General features: G+C 37.2%; 1 protein-coding gene across 5 annotated transcripts in view; it reads left to right on the forward strand.

Annotated features, from left to right (window-relative positions):
* The window catches only part of POLK (DNA polymerase kappa), a 99,694-nt gene that overhangs the window by 53,734 nt on the left and 24,362 nt on the right, over nucleotides 1-21,598 (forward strand). For 4 of the 5 annotated variants that reach the window (XM_037738175.1, XM_037738176.1, XM_037738177.1 and 1 more), the window contains 2 exons: nucleotides 15,652-15,804; nucleotides 19,176-19,307. In XM_037738175.1, the coding sequence (XP_037594103.1) occupies nucleotides 15,652-15,804; nucleotides 19,176-19,307 (285 nt within the window). Of the gene's footprint in view, nucleotides 1-9,217; nucleotides 9,248-15,651; nucleotides 15,805-19,175; nucleotides 19,308-21,598 lie in introns of those variants that run through there. The other variant, XM_037738179.1, reaches the window with a different exon arrangement.

Consider the following 21,598-nt stretch of genomic DNA (forward strand, 5'->3'; position numbering starts at 1 on the left):
TGATCCACCTGCCTTGGCCTCCCAAAGTGCTGGGATTATAGGCAGGAGCCACCGCGCCCAGCCTGTCATTCTTATCTTTGCACTCTAGTGCTGTTATTTTGACCAAAGATGCTGTCATTTTACATTTTCTGCATGAGAGTATTGATTTCCTCTTACAGTTGTAAGCCATTAATATTTCCTTATTGTGAAAATTTCCTCTTTATTCGTTTGTTAGTATATAGGCTAAGTTGCTAGCACAAGAGAGCAAAAATGTACTATTTTAAAAAAGAGCTGCTTTCTTTCTCACATAAGTAAGTAGTTCTAGCTGGTGAGTGACTTTGATCATCATTTAGAGACCCAGGTTCTTTAAATTATGTTGTTCATCATCCTCTGGTGTTATCTTTACCTGAGGTAACAAAACCAAATTATCTCCAATCCATATTTCATCTTCTGGTTAAGAAAGAAAGAGAAAAAATTGAAGGCAAGTACAGTAATTCGCTATTAAGTGAAAAATAAGTTGTACACATTACTTCAGCTCACATTCTTTGGCAAGAATTTAAGTTACATGGCCACACCTAACTGCAAGAGAAGCTGTAACTTTAGCTGGGTGGCCATGTGCCCAGCTGAAAATCTGCTACTATGGATGGAAGGAAGAATGGATTTTAGAGTTCAAGTAGCAGTCTGAAGCAATATCCTTTCCCCCCATTTCTAGGGGATTTATATCTATTTCTCTTGACTTATAAGGTCTTATATGTTAGAGATTTTTTTCTTGCCATTTGTTATGAATATTTTTCCAATATATTGTCTTTTAATTTTGCAGTTTTTCTCATATAATTTTTAATGTTTATGTAATCAAATCCAGTGATTTTTTTTTTTTTTTGAAAAAGACTATATATCTATCTAGATTTCCCTTTCACTTCAAAATTTATTTTTTTAACTTTTAAGTTCAGGGGTACATGTGCAGGTTTGTTATATAAGTAAACTGGTGTCATGGAGGTTTGTTGTACAGATTATTTTGTCACCCAGGTATTAAGCCTAGTACCCATTAGTTATTTTTTCTGATCCTCTCCCTCCTTCCACCCTCTGCCCTTCACCCTCCAGTAGACCCAAGTGTGTGCTGTTCCCCTCTATGTGTCCATGTGATTTCATGATTTAGCTCCCACGTATAAGTGAGAACATCTGGTATTTGGTTTCTGTCCCTTTGTTAGTTACTAGGGATAATGTTCCCTCAAAAGACATGATCTTATTTCCTTTTTATTGCCACACAGTATTCCATGGTGTATATGTACAACATTTTCTTCATCCAGTCTACCATTGATGAGCATTTAGGTTGATTCCATGTCTTTGCTGTTGTGAATAGTGCTACAGTGAACACACACCTGCATATATAAAAAGACCTTATTTTTCAAAGCAGTTTTAGGTTCACAGCAAAATTGAACAAAAAGTCTGAAGATTTTCCATAAACTCCTTTCTCCCCACAGGCATAGCCTCCCCTACTATCATCATCCCCCACCAGAAGGGGTACATTTGTTACAGTTGATGAACCTATGTTGACACATTATCACCCAAAGTTGATAGTTTACATTAGGGTTCAATATTGGTGGTGTACATTCCGTGGGTGTAGACAAATGTACAGTGAGGTGCATCTGCCATTATAGTATCATACAGAGTAGTTTCACTGCCCCCCCGAAGAAATACTCTGTGCTCCATCTGTTCATCCCTCCCTCCCTGACTAACTCCTGGAAATCACTGATCTTTTTACTATCTCCATAGTTTTCCCTTTTCCAGAATGTCATATGTTAGAATCATACAGGATGTAGCCTTTTCAGACTGACTGCTTTTACTTAGTAGTGTGCATTCACCTTTCCTTCACATCTTTTCATGGCTTGATAGTTCATTTATTTTATGTGCTGAATATTATTCATTTATCTGGATGTACCACGGCCAGTTTTATGTATTTATTTATTTTTGAGATGGAATCTCTCTCACTTTGTTGCCCAGGCTGGAGTGCAGTTGTGCGATTTTGGCTCACGGCAACCTCCACCTCCCAGGTTCAAGCTATTCTCCTGCCTCAGCCTCCTGAGTAGCTGGGATTACCAGCACCCACCACTATGCCTGGCTAATTTTTGCATCTTTTAGTAGAGACGGGGTTTCACCACATTGGCTAGTCTGGTCTTGAACTCCTGGCCTCATGTGATCGCCTGCCTTGTCCTTCCAGAGTTCTGGGATCACAGGCATGAACCATACCACAGACAACTGAATAATATTCAGCATGTAAAATAAATGAGCTATCAAGCTATTTGTCCATTAACCTACTGAAGGTCAACGTTGGTTGCTTCTAAGTTTTGGCAGTTATGAATAAAGTTGCTGTAAACATCCATGGAAAACTTATGTGTGCACATAAGTTTTCAGCTCCTTTGGGTAAATAAATAAATATGGTAAAATAAAATTATGTTTAGTTTTATAAGAAACTGCCAAACTGTCTTCCACAGTGACCATACCATTTTTTCTTCACACCAATGATGAATTCCTGTTGCTAAATATCATTGCCATCATTTGGTGGTGTCAGTATTGTGAATTTTGACTATTCTAATAGGTGCATAGTAGTATCTCATTGTTGTTTTAATTTGCATATCACTGATGACATATGATGTGGAGCATCCTTTTGTATGTTTGCCATCTGTATATCTTCTTTGTTGAGGTATCTGTTAAGGTCCTTGACCATTTATAATCAAGTTGTTTGTTTTCTTATTTTTGGCTTTTCAGAGTTCTTCATGTATTTTGGGCAACAGACCTGTATCGGAGATGTCTTTTGCAAAATATATATTGTTTTCCAACCTTGGCTTTTCTTTTTATTCTGTTGACAGTATCTTTCACAGAGCAGAAATTTTTTATTTTAGTGAAGTCCAGTTTATCAATTCTTTCTTTCATGGATTGTACCTTTGATATTGTATCTAAATAGTCATCTTCAAATCCAAGTCCATTTAGATTTTTTCTTCTGTTCTCTTCTAGGAATTTTATAGTTTTGCATTTTACATTTAGATTTATGATTCATTTGAGTTTATTTTTGTGAAGGCTATAAGTTCATCTTTTTTTTTTTTTTAACATGTAGATATCCAGTTGTTCCAGCACAATTCGTTAAAAAATTCTTTTCTTTCTAGGTGTGGTGCCTCATGCCTGTAATCACAGCACTTTGTGGGGCCAAGGCGAGAAGATCGCTTGAGACCAGGGGTTCAAGACCAGCCTAGGCAAAATGGCAAGACCCTGTTTCTACAAAAAATATAAAAAATTAACTGGGTATGGGGGCACACACCTATGGTCCTAGCTATTTGGGAGGCTGAGGTGGGAAGATTGTTTGGGCCTGGGAGATTGAAGTGGCAGTGAGCTGTGATTGCACCACTGCACTCCAACCTGGGCAACAGAGTGAGACTGTGTCTCAAGAAAAGAATAAAAAAGAAACTCTTCTCCATTATATTGAGTCATTACTCTTTTGTCAAAGACCCGTTGTCTATATTTTTGTGAGTCTATTTCTGGGCTCTGTATTCTGTTTCATTGGTCTATTTGTCTTTTCTTTTGCCAATACCACACTATCTTTTTTTTGTTTGTTTGTTTTTTGGGACGGAGTTTCGCTCTTGTTACCCAGGCTGGAGTGCAATGGCGCGATCTCGGCTCACCGCAACCTCCGCCTCCTGGGTTAAGGCAATTCTGCCTCAGCCTCCTGAGTAGCTGGGATTACAGGCACGCGCCACCGTGCCCAGCTAATGTTTTGTATTTTTAGTAGAGACGGGGTTTCACCGTGTTGACCAGGATGGTCTCGATCTCTTGACCTCGTGATCCACCCGCCTTGGCCTCCCAAAGTGCTGGGATTACAGGCTTGAGCCACCGTGCCCGGCCTTCACACTATCTTAATTGCTGTAACTTTATAGTAAGTCTTAAAGTCAAGTAGTGTCAGTTTTTCAGTTTCGTTCTTCTTCTTCAATATTATGTTGGCTAGTTGGATCTTTTGCCTCTTCATATAAATTTTAGAATAAGTTTGTTGATATCCACAAAATAACTTGCTGGGATTTTGACTGGGACTACATTGAGTATATAGATGAAGTAGGGAAGAACTGACATTTTATAATAGAGTGTTGCTATTCATGAACATGGAAAATCTCTCCATTTAAAGATGCTCCTTGACTTACAGTGGAGTTACATTGGGATAAACCCGTTATAAAGTTGAAAAATTGTAAGTCAAACCATCATAAGTCCAGATGCTCCCTGACTTACGTGGGGTTATATCCAGATAAACCCTTCATAAAGTTGAAAAATCTTAAGTTGAACCATCATAGGCCAGAGACTGTATTTAGTTCTTCTCTGCTTGCTTTCTTCAAACTTTTGTAGTTTTCCTCATGTTGATCTTGTACATATTTTGTTACATTTATACCTAAGTATTTCATTTTTGGAGGTTCTAATGTAAATTGTAATGTGTTTTGTTTTGTTTTGTTTTGTTTTTGAGACAGAGTCTCCCTCTGTTACCCAGGCTACAGTGCAGTGGCATGATCTCGGTTCATTGCAACCTCCTCTTCCTGGGTTCAAGAGATTCTCCTGCCTCCACCTCCTGAGTAGCTGGGAATACAGGTGCCCACCACCAAGCCCAGCTAGTTTTTATAGTTTTAGTAGAGACATAGTTTTACTGTGTTGGCCAGACTAGTCTTGAACTCCTGAACTCAAGTGATCCACCCACCTCAGCCTTCCAAAGTGCTGAGATTACAGGCATGAGCCACCATGTTTGGCCTGTGATATGTTTTAAATTTTAAATTTTACTTGTTCATTGATGGTATATAGGAAAGTGGTTGACATTTGTATATTAATCTTATATCTTATAACTGATTATTATCGCTTATTGGTTACAGAAACAATATTCTTATAATGGTGGTTTTTTTTTTTTTTTTGTATGGTACTTGGAAAAGTATTCCTCACAACCAAGCCTATGTCTTTTTTTAGTATTTTTATAGCTCTTGGCATACTGAAATCTTTAGTCAATTTGGAATTTGTTTTGCTGTAAGGTGTGAAGTATATTTTTCTTAAATGGTGTTATGTTTTTCTTACATAGTACTATTTGCCCTAAATGGTGATTCACTTGTCCCAACTCCATTTATTGAATCACGAATCCTTTCTTCATTGAGTCGAAATGAGGCACTTCCAAATAAAAAAATTATTGTTGTTCTTTGATTTATTTCTGCACTCTCTCTCCTAATTAATTCAGTCTTTTCTTGTATCAGTACCATACAGTTTTAGTTGTTGAACAATAGGAATATAGTTTAATATTCTCTCTCATAACTCTTTAAAAATATTGTTTTGTTTTTCTCATGCATGTTTCTTTCAAATAAACTTAGGCATCATTTTATCAAAGTTAAAAAAAAATCAGTTCTAGCCACAATCATATTATTTTTAAATTGATATTAATCCTTAAGTAATGTACTTTCTGGACATTTTTGTTTTATTGATCTATAATCTACAAATATATTTAACAGTTTTAATAATACAGTATATGAGTGATGCCAACAACTGTTAGCTATTCATACTATTTTTAAAGCTCATATCCCTAAATATACTACTAATCTGAAGGAATAAAAAGTATCTTTCACTGTACTGTGTAGTCGAATTTAAGATTTTGTTCCAGTTTTGGTTCACTATTTCTTCGGAGGCTCTCTGGCATCTTTTGCAACAGGAATGGCAGGAAATGTGTTTTATGTTGATTGTTAAATTGTTTCATGTGTTGAGCTTCCTCCAAAAGAAGCTGTATAAATGGGAGAGGATTGAGGAAGTTTAAGGAGTCAAGAAGGTCTGACAGAACTTGTTTTCATAGGAAATGTGTTTCTATTTTAGAGTCTTAAAATTTCCAAGTACTTGATTTTATTATGTGTGATATGATAGTATGAACTATTTGCTAGTCGAGCTGAGGTAAGCAGCTTCTGCAGGCATGAACTCCCAGGGTGCTGAGAACCTCTCTAAGTATACTCCACCCTTTCCCACTCCCATTGGACTTCTTAAAGGCACAATCGTTTTTGTAACTGACAAATTGTCATATAATAACATGGGTTCATAAATCGAGTAGACAAATGTTCATTTTACGTTACGTGACAGCTATACAGCAAATCAGTGCATTTTGGCCATTTTAGCAATTTACTGATTTTGGGTTTTTTTTTTTTTTTTAGAGAGAGATAAGGTCTCTCTTGTCACCGAGGCTGGAGTGCAGTGGTATTATCATGGCTCACTGCAATCTTCAACTACTGGGCTCAAACAATCCTGCTTTGGCCTCCCAAGTAGGTGGGACTATGGGTACACACCTCCACACCCAGTTAATTTAAAAAATTTATTGTAGAGACAGGATCTCACTATGTTGCCTGGGCCAGTCTCAAACTCCTGGCCTCAAACTACCCTTCCACTTCAGCTTCCCAAAGGGATTAGAGGCATGAGCCACTGGGCCTGGCCAACAATTGATTTTATTAACTCAAATTTAGTCAGTAGTCTTGGGAAAATACTAAGTTAAGAAAACAAACAAAAAGTAATTTCTGAAATAGTCTCCTCAATATAATAGAAATGGGGGATTTTAAAAGAAAATAAGACATAATATGGATAGAAAATATAACATTATGGTTTGATTTGAGTGTATTTCAACATTACATACTTTTAAAAATCTATTACAGGGAAGCATTATAGCATAATCAAAAACAGACTTCAGAGTAACCTGGTTTCAGTGTTTAGTGCTATTTACTAGCTCTGTGATTTAGGGCAAATTACTTACTCTTACCGACCTTTAGCTTCATCTGTACAATGGGAACAATAATTATGATCTCAGAATTATTTTGACCAGTAAATGAGTTAACATAGGAAGCCCTTAGCATATTATATGCCACATATAATATGCTCAATAAATGTCACTTCTACTTTTATAATTACAAATAATATCATTAAAGCCTTATTGTATCCCTAGATAGGCACATTTTATGAGCGTCTCTTTTAATTCTTTCAATAACCTATTGAGGTTGGTTTGGTACCACTTTACAAATAAGGAAAGTAAGCATGAAAGGGGTTAAATTGCTCCCTGTGCTGTAACTAATGAGTTGCGCTACTAGGACCCTTTTGGTTGGTTTCTTTTTTAATTTTTTTTTATTACTATACTTTAAGTTCTTGGATACATGTACAGAACGTGCAGGTTTTTTACGTAGGTATACATGTGCCATGGTGGTCTGCTGCACCCATGAGCCCATCATGTACATTAGGTACTTCTCTTAATGCTATCCCTCCTCTTGCTCCCCAGGCCATAACAGGCCCCACTGTGTGATGTTCCCCTTCTGTGCCCATATGTTCTCATTTTCACCTCCCACTTACGAGTGAGAACATGCAGTGTTGGGTTTTCTGTTCCTGTGTTAGTTTGCTGAAAATGATGGTTTCAAGCTTCATCTGTGTCCCTGCAAAGGACATGAACTCATTCTTTTTTATGGCCGCATATTATTCCATGGTGTGTATGTGCCACTTTTTCTTTATCCAGTCTATCATTAATGGGCATTTGGGTTGGTTCCAAGTCTTTGATATTGTGAATAGTGCTGCAATAAACAATAAAATAGTGCCTGTGTTTTTATAGTAGAATGATTTATAATCCTTGAGATATATACCCAGTAATGGGATTGTAGGATCAAATGGTATTTCCGATTCTAGATCCTTGAGGAATCATCACACTGTCTTCCACAATGGTTGAACTAATTTACCACCAACAGTGTAGAGGCATTCCTATTTCTCCACATACTCTCTAGCATCTGTTGTTTCCTCACTTTTTAATGATCACCATTCTAACTGGCATGAGAACCATGGTCTCTCATTGTGGTTTTGATTTGCATTTCTCTAATGACCAGTGATGATGTGTTTTTTTTCAAACATTTGTTGTTTGTTTTTGTATAAGGTATAAGACAGGGGTACAGTTTCAGTTTTCTGCATATGGCTAGCCAGTTTTCCCAACAGCATTTATTAAATAGGGAACCCTTTCCCCATTGCTTGTTTTTGTCAGGTTTGTCAAAGATCACGTGGTTGTAGATGTGTGGTTGTGGATCTGAGGGCTCTGTTCTGTTTCATTGGTCTGTGTATCTGTTTTGGTACCAGTACCTTGCTGTTTTGGTGACTGTAGCCTTGTAGTGTAGTTTGAAGTGAGGCAGTGTGATGCCACCAGCCTTGTTCTTTTTGCTTAGGATTGTCTTGGCTATACAGGCTCTTTTTTGGTTCCATATGAAGTTTAAAGTAGGTTTTTCTAGTTCTGTGAAGAAAGTCAGTGGTAGCTTGATGGGAATAGCATTAAATCTGTAAATTACTTTGGGCAGTGTGGCCGTTTTCATGATATTGATTCTTCCTATGAATAGACATGGAATGTTGTTCTATTTGTTTGTGTCCTCTCTTATTTTCTTAATCAGTAGTTTGTAGTTTTCCTTGAAGAGATCCTTTACTTCCTTTGTACGTTGTATTCCTAGGTATTTTATTCTCTTTGTAGCAATTGTGAATGGGATTTCACTCATGATTTGGCTCTTTGTTTGTCTTATTGGTGTATAGGAAAGCTTGTGATTTTTGCACATTGATTTTGTATTGTGAAACTTCGCTGAAGTTGCTTAACACCTTAAGGAGTTTTGGAGCTGAGATGATGGGGTTTTCTAAATTTGCAGTCATGTTATCTGCAAACAGAGATCATTTGACTTCCTCTCTTCCCATTTGAATACCCTTTATTTCTTTCTCTTGCCTGATTGCCCTGGCCAGAACTTCCAATACTACATTGAATAGGAGTGGTAAGAGAGAGCATCCTTGTCTTGTGCCAGTTTTCAAAGGGAATGCTTCCAGCTTTTGCCCATTCAATATGATACTGGCTGTGGGTCTGTCATAAATAGCTCTTATTATTTTGAGGTATGTTTCATCAAGACCTAGTTTATTGAGTGTTTGTAGCATGAAGGGTTGTTGAATTTTATTGAAGGCCTTTTCTGCATCTATTGAGATAATCATGTGGTTTTTGTCATTGGTTCTGTTTATGTGATGGGTTACATTTATTGATTTGCATATGTTGAACCAGCCTTGCATCCCAGGGATGATGTCACCTTGATCATGGTGGATAAGCTTTTTAATATGCTTGGTTTGCCAGTACTTTATTGAGGATTTTCGCATCGATGTTCCTTGGCCTGAGATTTTCTTTTTTTGTTATGTCTCTGACAGGCTTTGATATCAGGATGATGCTGGCCTTATGAAATGAGTAAGGGAGAAGTCCCTCTTTTTCTATTGTTTGGAATAGTTTTAGAAGGAATGGTACCAGTTCCTCATTGTACCTCTGGTAGAATTCGGCTGTGAATCTTTCTGGTCCTGGGCTTTTTTGATTGGTAGACTATTAATTACTGCCTCAATTTCAGAACTTGTTATTGGTCTATTCAGTGATTTGACTTCTTCCTGGTTTAGTCTTGGAAGAATGTACGTGTCCAGGAATTTATCCATTTCTTCTAGATTTTCTAGTTTATTTGCATAGAGGTGTTTAAAGTATTCTCTGATGGTATTTTGTATTTCTGTGGGATCAGAGGTGGTATCTCTTTTATCATTTTTATTGCATCTATTTGATTCTTCTCTCTTTTCTTCTTTATTAGTCTGTCTAGCAGTCTATTTTGTTAATCTTTTTAAAAAAACCAACTCCTGAATTCATTGATTTTTTTGAAGGGTTTTTTTTTGTGTCTCTGTCTCCTTCAGTTCTGCTCTGATCTTATTTATTTCTTGTCTTCTGCTAGCTTTTGAATTTGTTTGCGCTTGCTGCTTTAGTTCTTTTAATTGTGATGTTACGATGTCTATTTTAGATCTTTCCCACTATCTCCTGTGGACATTTAGTGCTATAAATTTCCCCCTTAACACTGCTTTAGCTGTGTCCCAGAGATTCTGGTACATCATGTCTTTGTTCTCATTGGTTTCAAATAACTTATTTATTTCTGCCTTGATTTTGTTATTTATCCAGGAGTCATTCAGGAGCAAGTTGTTCAGTTTCCAGGTATTTGTGCAGTTTTGAGTGAGTTTCTTAATCCTGAGTTCCAATTTGATTGCACTGTGGTGTAAGAGACTGTTAGGATTTTCTTTCTTTTGCATTTGCTGAGGCAATCAATTTCCAATTATGTATTGAGTTTTAGAACAAGTGCTGTGTGGTGCTGAGAACATGTATATTCTGTTAATTTGTGGTGGAGAGTTCTGTAGATGTCTATTAAGTCCGCTTGGTCCACAGCTGAGTTCAAGTCCTGAATATCCTTCTTAATTTACTGTCTCTAATATTGACAGTGGGGTGTTAAAGTCTCCCACTATTATTGTGTGAGAGTCTAAGTCTCTGTAGGTCTCTAAGAACTTGCTTTGTGAATCTGGTTGCTCCTGTATTGGGTGCATATATATTTAGGATAGTTAGCTCTTCTTGTTGCATTGATCCCTTTACTGTTATATAATGCCCTTTGTCTTTTTTGATCTTTGTTGGTTTGAAGTCTGTTTTATCAAGATTAGGATTGCAACCTCTGTTTTTCTTTCCCTTTGCTTGACAAATCTTCCTCCATCCCTTTATTTTGAGCCTATGTGTCTTTACACATGAGATGGGTCTCCTGAATACAGCACACCAGTGGGTCTTATTAACTCTTTATCCAGTTTGCCAGGTTGTGTCTTTTAATTGGGGCATTTAGCTCATTTACCTTTAAGGTTAGTATTGTTATGTGTGAATTTGATCCTGTCGTGAAGCTAGCAGGTTATTTTGCCCATTAATTTATGCAGTGTCTTCATAGTGTTGATGATATTTACAATTTGGCATGTTTTTTGCAGTGGTTGGTACTGATTTTTCCTTTCCATATTTAGTGCTTCCTTCAGGAGCTCTTGTAAGGCAGGCCTGGTAGTGACAGAATTCCTCAGCATTTGCTTGTTTGTAAAGGATTTTGTTTCTCCTTTGCTTATGAAGCTTAGTTTGGCTGGATATGAAATTCTGGGTTGAAAATTCTTTTCTTTAGGAATATTGAATGTTGGCCACCACTCTTTTCTGGCTTGTAGGGTTTCTGCAGAGAGATCTGATGTTATTTTGATGGGCTTCCCTTTGTGGGTAACTCAATGTTTCTCTCTGGCTGCCCTTAACTTTTCCTTCATTTCATCCTTGGTGAATCTGATGATTATATGTCTTGGGGTTGCTCCTCTCTAGGAATATCTTTGTGTTTTTCTTTGTATTTCCTGAATTTGAATGTTGTCCTGTCTTGCTAGGTTGGAGAAGTTCTCCTAGATAATATCCTGAAGTGTGTTTTCCAGTTTGGTTCCATTCTCCCTGTCACTTTCAGGTATATCAGTTGTAGGTTTGATCTTTTCTTATAGTCCCATATTTTTGGTAGCTTTGTTCATTCCTTTTCACTATTTTTTCTCTCATCTTGTCATCACACTTCTTTTCATTAAGTTGAACTTTAATATCTGATATTCTTTCTTCTGCTTGATCGATTCAGCTATTGATACTTGTGTATGCTTCACAAAGCTCTTGTGCTGTGTTTTTTAGCTCTATCAGGTCATTTATGTTCTTAACTAAACTGGTTATTCTAATTAGCAGTTCCTGTAACCTTTTATCAAGATTCTTAGCTTCCTTGCACTGGGTTAGAACATGCTCCTTTAGCTTGGAGGAGTTTGTTATTACCCACCCTCTGAAGCCTACTTCTGTCAGTTCCTCAAACTCATTCTCCGTCCAGTTTTTTTCCTTGCTGGTAAGGAGTTGTGAACCTTTGAAGGAGAAGAGACATTCTGGTTTTTGGAATTTTCAGCCTTTTTGCACTGTTTTTTCTTCAACTTTGTGCATTTTTCTACCTTTGGTCTTTGATGTTGGTGACCTTCAGATGGTCATCCTTTTTGTTTATGTTGATGCTATTGCTTTCTGCTTGTTAGTTTTTCTTCTAACAGGCCCCTCTTCTGAAGGTCTGCTGGAATTTGATGGAGGTCCACTCCAGATCCTGTTTGCCTGGATATCACCAGCAGAGGCTGCAGAACAGCAAAGATTGCTGACTGTTCCTTCCTCTGGAAGCTTCCTTCCAGAAAGGCAGCCGCCGGATGACAGCCACAGCTCTCCTGTATGAGGTGTTTGTCGACCCTTGCAGTCAGGAGGCATGGGGTCAGGGACCCACTTGAGGAAGTAGTCCGTCCCTTACCAGAGCTCGAGTGCTGTGCTGGGAGATCCACTGTTCTCTTCAGAGCCAGCAGGCAGGAACGTTTAAGTCTGCTGAAGCTGCACCCACAGCCACCCCTTCCCCCAGGTGCTCTGTCCCAGGGAGATGGGAGTTTTATCCATAAGCCCCTGACTGCAGCTGCTGCCTTTCTTTCAGAGATGCCCCAACCAGAGAGGAGGAAACTAGAGAGGCAGTTTGGCTACAGGGGCTTTGAGGAGCTGTGGTGGGTTCTGCCCAGTTCAACCTTGCCTGCAGCTTTGTTTACACTGTGAAGGGAAAAACCTCCTGCTCAAGCCTCAGTAATGGTGGGCGCCCCTCCCCGTGCCAAGCTTGAGCATCCCAGGTCGACTTCAGACTGCTGTGCCGGCAGTGAGAATTTCAAGCCAGTGGGTGTTGACTTTCTGGGCTCCTGGGGGTGGGTTCTGCTGAACTAGACCACTTGGCTCCCTGGCTTCAGTCCCCTTTCCAGTAGAGTGAATGGTTCTATCTCGCTGGCATTCCAGGTGCCACTGGGGTACAAAAAAAAAAAAAACAACAAAACTCTGCAGCTAGCTTGGTGTCTGCCCAAATGGCTGCCCCATTTTGTGCTTGAAACTCAGGGCCCTGGTGGTATTGGCACCTGAGGGAATCTCCTGGTCTGCGGATTTCGATGATAGTGGTAAAAGTTAGTATCTGGGCCGGATAGCACCATCCCTCACTCATGGCACAGTCCCTCATGGCTTCCCTTGGCTAGGGGAAGGAGTTCCTGACTCGTTGGGCTTCCCATGTGAGGAGACGCTCCACTGTGCTTCTCCTCGCCCACTGTGGGCTGCACCCACTGTCTAACCAGTACCATTGAGATGAACTGGTTACCTTTGTTGGAAGTGCAGAAATCACCCACTTTCTGTGTTGATCTCGCTGGGAGCTGCAGACAGGAGCAGTTACTGTTCGGCCATCTTCCCTGGGAATCAACAAAGCCCTTATTCTTAACCAGTGTGGCACATACCAGTTTTGAACAGTAGCAAAAGGAACAATGTGCATGTTGACTCAGATCAGAACTTGAAAGTCATTAGAAAATGGAATGAAGAGAGGACAATATAAATGGGGATTTCAGTTGAAGAAACTTTTAAAAGCAATAGTGACAAGCATCTAGTTGATGTAGAAAGAGAAGAGTTCAGAGAAGGGTGACTAATGAGAGATAGTAAAGGAAAGTGGAATGTATGAGTCATGCAGTGGGGAGGTTTCCTTTTGGCAGCTATGCTTGCTTTAAGCACAAAAAAGGAGAATAGCTTGTTGAAGATATTATAATAACATTAACATATTAGTCTGAGGAGAATTTTTTCCCATTTTCTATTATCTTTTTTTTTCTAGATGATTCCATATCAAGGCACCTTAGATGTCACTTCCTTATTCTCACTTGACTCTTATATCTTAGGTATATTTTCTGGATTAAGGTAGAGTAGCTTTTAGCTTACATTTGTTTTTATTAGTCTCCATAATTTGTTTATATCTGGTCATGATGCTATTCTCTGGTTTAGAATTGAGGTACTAAAATAAGTAGATTTTAATTAGCATGTTAAATTGTAGCAGTATTTAAAAGTTCCATGTATTAGGTATAGGATTTTGCTGTAAGAAGTTAGATTTCTTCAAGATTTTTCTATTACTTGCTCTCTCTTTTTAAACTACCTTTAATATACTGCTATACATTTTATTCTTTTCCTCCTTCTAGTCTCCCCTCCCTATTTCTCTTCTGAGAAAATAATTTGAAGTCAAATAAGGTTTTTCTCCTGAAGGAACTCACAATTTAGTATCTAATACAATAAGTGCCATGCAAGAGCAGGAAAACAAGGAACATTAAATTCCGTGGCACAGAGGACAGAGATTCTACTAGGTACCAAGAGATATTTCAGCTGATCCTTGAAAGCTTGTGACAGAGCTCAGAAGGGCACTCCAGACAGAGGAACAGCCTGAGGAAGGCATAGAGCAACCCAGGTCATTCCCTGAGCTATACCCTAAACAAGGGGAGGCCTTCTACAGATTTCCCTGTACTTCCTGGAGACATGAGTCAGGGTAATTGCCTCTAAAAAAAGGAGTTACAGTTTTAACCTGCGACTAGTGGGCAGCTAGTGTCACAATAACACTAAGAAGGAAGGACATAAAAAAAATTCTGCATAGTAGAGGCAAAGTTGGAGTCCAACATGAGGGAAAAAGCCACATATACTTCTATAGATCTCCACTTTTGAGAAAATTTGCTAGAGGGAACTCCACATGACAGAAGTTATTTTCATTCCATAGATCACCCCACTTGCTCATTGCTGGCTGTTTTTCTCTGTTTTTGATGTCTTATTATGCAGCTATCCATTGATTCTTTTAATAATAGATGCATTTATTGAACTTGTACCACGTACCAGGCACTGTTCTATGTTCTCTATGTTTTCCAGCTTATTTAATAGATTTCTTCTCTTATGATTTTACTTTAATGATCTTGGTAACTTCCTTATATGTTGCATAGATCACAGCTATTACACAGCCACCTCTGGCTGCAGGGTAAGCTGGAAAAGTCAGTATTTAGCCTTTCTTGCCTTGATAGTGGAGGCTGGCCACAAAAATGGAAGTTAGAAGTGAACGTGTCAGCTACGTATTCACTTTTCTTACTTGCTTCCTTTGTTTATTTCTGTCCCCTTTCATTTCTTTCTTATTGTAAATCTAACTCTTTTTCTCTGAAGAAACTAAAATTCTTTAAAGGTTAAAATTCTTCACTATTATATTTGACGTATAAAAGTTGATGAAGAATAAATTACAGTTTGGGTTTTAAATTTTACTTGTATAGATTAACATCAAATTTCAACATTATAAAAGCAGTTCTACAGAGGGAATGATTATGCTTCAGTATTTTCAGTTGTTCCTTACTGTTCAACATAAACTCATATGCCAAAGAAGTATAGTCTTTTATTGTATATTTCCTTTGTTGCTCTTTTAAGACATAAACATTATGAATCAAATGGCAATCTCACCTACATTGAAGCTTTTAATTACAATGAGTTGAACTCCAAATTTATAAAGCAGTAGAATCATTTGATAAAAACAGTTGGATTAGCTCATTCAGTCATTCATTAAATATTAAGTTCCTGTCATGTGCCTGAGGGTTTGGAGAGATGAAAGGCTTGATAGGGAATGATATTTGAGGACAGGCTGTCTCTACGAAAATAAAAGCAATTACCAATTTTAATTTTAAAAAAGTAAAAAATATATATATAAACACTCATGAACAGTAATAAAATATAAACCCATAAACGCTCTTGAACAACAAAATGTACACCCCCTAAGTAAGTAGGTGAGTGGATGCATGAATGGATGGATGAATGGGTGGGTGGACAGAGACTGATAGATGAATACTTACTAAATTAAGATTAATTTTATGATTAATGGTGTTTCAATATTATGTTGTCTAAATATGTGTTAACTCTTTTAAAAAATTAAGGTTGACCGATTTGCAATGGAATTAGAAGAGAGCCGAAATTTGAACAATACCATAGTGCACATTGACATGGATGCTTTCTATGCAGCTGTAGAAATGAGGGACAATCCAGAATTGAGGGATAAACCCATTGCTGTAGGATCAATGAGTATGCTGGTAAGATCAAAAACAAAAAGGAAATTCTGTAACGTATTCATAAGTTTACTAGTTCATGAAAGGGGAATTCTTTATTGAGGTCTACCAGTTTGCTGAGTATTTTTCTGGGTGCCTTATATATGACTCAATTACTGAATCCTTTTAACATACTTTAAGGCAAGGGTCCAGCCCCCGGTTCACAGGCTGGTATTGGTCTGTGGCCAGTTAGGAACTGGGCCTCACACAGGAGGTGAGCGTGAGGCACGTGAAAGAAGCTTCATCTGTATTTACAACCACTTCCCATCACTTGCATTACTGCCTGAGCTCCACTTCCTGTCAGATCAGTGACAGCATTAGATTCTCATAGGAGCGCAAACCCTATTGTGAACTGTCCATGGGAAGATCCAGGTTGCCTACTCCTTATGAGAATCTAATGCCTGATGATCTGTCACTGTCTGCCATTACTCCCAGATGGGATCGTCTAGTTGCAGGAAAACAAGCTCAGGGCTCCCATTGATTCTACATTATCGTGAGTTGGATAATTATTTCATTATATATTTCAGTGTAATTATAATAGAAATAAAGTGCACAATAAATGTAACATGCTTGAATCATCTCAAAACCATCATCCCCACCAGTTTGTGGAAAAATTGTCTTCCACGAAACCTTATTCTTTGGTGCCAAAAAGGTTAGGAACTGCTGCTTTAAGGTACTAGTTTTTATTTCCATTTGAGAAAAAAAAACAAACTCAGAGAGATGTTTAATAACTTGCCCAAAGTTACAAATCTAATAATTTACAAGGCAAATTAAATTTTTCCTTAAGTAACCATTCTAGTGAAAGAGGGTTGAAGAAGAAAAAAAAATGTTATTCTAAAGTATTAATAAAGATTTTCAAAGTGGTCTGCAGGCCAAATCCAGCTTTTTATTGGAAGAAAGTCACACCCATTTATTTATTACTGTTGTTGCACTAAAAGAGCAGAGTTCAATAATTCAATGATCTGCAAAGCCTGAAATGATTACTATTTGGACTTTCACAGAAAAGAAAAGGTTTACCAACCCCATTTCTGGAATAACATATTTCGTTAATATAGTACATTTAGAATGCAATTAAATTGTTTTTCCCATGACTTGGAACCTTTGCTTTTCTGATTACTGTATTGCTCTTCCTTTTTACCACTCTAACCTTAGAAGGTAAAAATGACCAGGATAGCTATCTGTGGCTGAAAATGAGTTGGGAATTAAAAGTAGCAACTGGAATAGATGGGTTTTGGTATTTGAAAAGTATTAGATAAACAAGAAGACTTTTTCCCTGTTCCTAACTCCTTCCCATGCCTTAGATAGCTATAAAACTAATTCATACTGAGTTATGATTTTATTATAAAACTATAATCTGTTTTTTATGTCTGCCTCTATGAATATGCAGGCAACTGATAACTCTGATTCCAAACACTGTTTTTTGAAAGGAAACTCCCCTTTCCTATAAATCATCAATAAATATTTGAAAAAATATATTTAATTTTATTAAAATATAACACTATAAATTTATGTATGCTTATGTATGTATATATATACATTCAAACCTGCTGTAGCCGTGTTAAAGCTAAACCAACTGCTTTTGAAATCTACAAAATATTTTCTTTCCTACACTTTCTGTCCTAAAAATCAGTTATTGTTTCAAAATTACTATTTGTTATATTTAAACAAAGATTACCCCTTTTATATGTTGAACAAATAGGTTTCCCTTCTAATGAGCATAATTTTTTGTCCTGTTAAACATTATTCCTACAGGTAAAATTCTTTTTGGTGAATTTGATAAATTTTTGAAATGTTCTAACTTGGCACTGAGAGTTGCAACTGAGACCCTATAGCAGTTATCTATTGCTGCATAACACACTCCCCCAGTATTTAGTGGACAGTCAAAATTTATTTGCTCATGATTCTGTAATTTGAGCAGAGTGCAATGGTGATGGTCCAACTCTACTCTATCTGGAGTTGGCTAGGGCAATTTAACTGAGGCTAAAAAATTCAAGATAGCATCATTCACAGGTCTGGCACTAGGACTGAGGAGATTGGAATGGATTCCAGCCTTAGAACTTTCTCCATTGTTGCCTCATCATTTAGTAATCTACCCCAAAATATTTACAGTAGTTGCTGGATTACAAAAAGCAAAAGCCTATGTTTCAGAACTCAGTGTCACTATCCTCACATTATTTTCCTCTAACCAAGTCACAGGACAAGTCATGTGGCATAAGGAACTAGAACCCGCTTTGAAAAGAGTAACTGTAAAGCACTATGGCTATGATCTACAATATATCACAAATCTAAAAGTTAGAGAAACTCTTATTTAAAAGTTTGTTTCTCCTCTCCTGTAGATCTAGCTTTTATATCAATTCTATTAAACTTATTTACTTAAGCATTGGTTTTGTTTCCAGCACTATCTGCATTTTCTGTTCCAGAACACTGACCAAGGATTAGTATAGTTTTGAGTACTATCAAGATGTTTTAATTGCCATTTGAAAATCATTATTGGAAAATTGATATTATTCTGAAATAATTCCTTCATTTGATTCTGTTTTGCATTTTTTGAAATTTCACTTGAGATTCCAAATAAGGATTCAATTTGTGATAGAATTCATTTTATAAATAGTATTGTGGTCTACCACATTCACATAGACTTTTGTCAGATGTCACCATCAACAGGATTTAATAAATAATATTCTCCTTTTTACTCTCATACTTTTGTAGTTCCATCTCCTAGTCAGAATGTTTTCAGCAGAAAAGATAATTAAGCCTTAAGGAAAAAAACTTTAATTTCTAAACTTAATTTAAGCTTTAACCACTTCATTTTGGAGACTTAATTCGGCTGACCACATAGTAGACCTTTTACTTTCGTTCTAGGTGAAAAATTTCCAAAATCCCAAATACAGCAAATTCCAAAAGTATACTATTATGCTGTACTATTACTTTGTATAATGTAACATCTATACTATTTGTACTACATTATTATTTTATGACTATTCTTTACTATTTACTATACTATTACTTTCACGTAATGTAACTCACTATCATCCAAACTTTGATATTTATTCTATTGCAAGTATGCCTTAAAACCAATGAAGTTTAGTTACTGGAAATATAAGAAAATCTTTTTATTAGCACAGTCTTGCATATACCTGGTATCACATTATAAATATAGGGATAGTAATGGAATAGGGTCATGGTATCAAAATACCATGACAGAATAAGTCAAAACTTGGGTTATAACAGTGGCCTATAAATGAAATGTCCTTGAATTGAAAATGCACATATTAATGTGTTTCTTATGAAAGCATTGATCAATATGCTCATTTAGGTTTGTATGTTTTTTTTCCATGTGGTCAATTCTCTTTCAGAGTACTTCAAATTACTGTGCAAGGAGGTTTGGTGTTCGTGCAGCTATGCCAGGATTTATTGCTAAGAGACTCTGCCCACAACTTATAATAGTGCCCCCAAACTTTGACAAATACCGAGCTGTGAGTAAAGAGGTAAGCTAATGTCTCACCCCTACTTTAGCCTTTCACTGATTTCCTGTCACCTGGAGAGTCAAGTTCAAGTGCCTTAGCACATCAGGATTTGGTCTTAGCTTATCCTTTCAGTCGAGCATCCTACCACTTTTTCAGCTTGTATATTGAATGCTGAGCTGCATATAGTATCCAGAATACATCATTCTATTTCCCAATTCTTTACCTTTCCATGCAGTTTTCATTTGCTTAGAAAACTCTTCCCATTTCCTCAAACGTTGAACTGCCTTAACGACAATATAAAATTAAATTTAGCTATTTTTTCTTAATATACATTTTTTCTATAACCACATTTTATTTATAACCTACAGAATTTGCTCATCATGTAACTTCAACATATTTTCTGAGTAATTCTTTATTAATGTTGTTAAACAGTGATAAAATTCATGTATTTTGATTAGTCTATTTGCCCCACTATCATTTACTGTCTAAGAGACTGATAATTGAAAAGGGAGTAATCCATTGCTTCAGGGATTATCTTTGAAGTAGATCTGATTATTTACTAAAATTGCCAAACTGTCATATGTGAAAAACTGCCACTTTTAAAATTTTTTATGACAATTGGCCTTTCATGCAGTACTGGAATTTAATTTTTGAATTAAGATTTTAGATTGCTACATCAAATACTTTTAGACTGCTGTAGTAAAATGTGTTAAAGACTACTTTCTGAATAGAAACACTTAAAAAACTGTGGCCTAACACTTACTACTCTTTAGTTATGCCAGAGGTCTTTAAATTCACCCCTCTTACTTGTATTCCACCTCATTTTCCATAGAAGTGACACTATCCCAAGTTTAAAAACAGGTGTTTTTTTCTTTCCAAGGTGGTCTGTGACAGCAAGTGCTTTGTGCTTACCTCTGAAAGGGTGATGGACGAGAAGGGAGCACACTCATGTTTGGTTCCTGTTTATCTCTTTTATTGTATTCCTAATTAAAACGAGATAAAATGCTAATCATAAATATAGCCTTTTAAGAAGTTTTAAAAATCCTACAAAAATTTAGTAAGAAGGAGTGTTTTTTAAAGTTGTACTTTAACTCAGTAAAACTTCTGGCAGTATGCCAGTGAGAACCAAAGTACTTTTAGTCTGGTTGCTTATGTAAGTCAGAGAACTCTTTCACATTTGAGCAGGATCTAGCCAGTTTATTTGCAGATAACAAACGAGTTCTTATGTGTAAATGAGCTGTAGAACAAATTTATCACTGACTTATGTTTACATTAATATTCATGACTTGGTTAGAAAGTTTAAGAAGACTGGGCTAGGTGGCTCACACCTGTAATCCCAGCACTTTGGGAGGCCAAGACCATCCTGGCTAACACGGTGAAACCCTGTCTCTACTAAAAATACAAAATTGCTTGAAGCTGGGGGGCAGAGGTTGCAGTGAGCCAAGATCTCACCATTGCACTCCAGCCTGGCGCCTGGCAAAAGAGCGAGACTCTGTAAAAAAAAAAAAAAAAATTAGCCGGAGGTGTCATTCTAGCTAGTTGGGAGGCTGAGGCAGGAGAATCGCTTGAACCCGGGAGGTGGAGATTGCAGTGAGCTGAGATTGCACCACTGAACCCCAGTCTGGGCAGCAGAGCGAGACTCCATCTCAAAAAAAAATTTTTTTTTCAGAAAAAACTCCTCCTTTCTTTTTTTGAGTCAGGGTCTCACTCTGTAGCCCAGGCTGGAGTGCTGTGGCTCGATCATACCTCACTGTAACCTTAAACTCTGGAGCTAAAGCAATCCTCTGGCCTCAGCCTCCTGAGTAGCTAGAATGACAGGCATGCATCACCACACCCTCCTAATTTTAAAATATTTTGGCAGAGATAGGGTTTTCCTCTGTTGCTCAGGCTAGTCTTGAACTCCTGGCCTCAAAAAATTAACCGGCCTGGGCCTCCCAAAGTGCTGGGATTACAGGCATAAGCCACCGTGACCAGCTAGCCATTTTTGTTCTATCTAAAATATTGGAGCTTTAAGTGCTTGATTTTTACTGGAATGTGACTGTTCTAATTCTTAAAGCAATATCCTATGTAAAGGAAGTTAATAAATACTCAAAAGTGTCTCTAGGGAGTACTTCTCATTCAGAATCTTAGTTGGCTGCCAGTTACAGACTTCCCAGAGTTTCATTTTCATTGGAAAGATTCTGTTTGAGCACATTATAACAAGAACAAAGCTAATTAAGGCACTCTGAGTAAAACTTGGCCAAGTTCATATCACCATTTTCTAAAATACCTTTTGACTCAGATGTTCATAATTATATTAAGCTAAAAAGCTT

This window comes from Cebus imitator, unplaced genomic scaffold (genome assembly GCF_001604975.1).
Source record: "Cebus imitator isolate Cc_AM_T3 unplaced genomic scaffold, Cebus_imitator-1.0 Scaffold50, whole genome shotgun sequence".
Lineage (NCBI taxonomy): Eukaryota > Metazoa > Chordata > Mammalia > Primates > Cebidae > Cebus > Cebus imitator.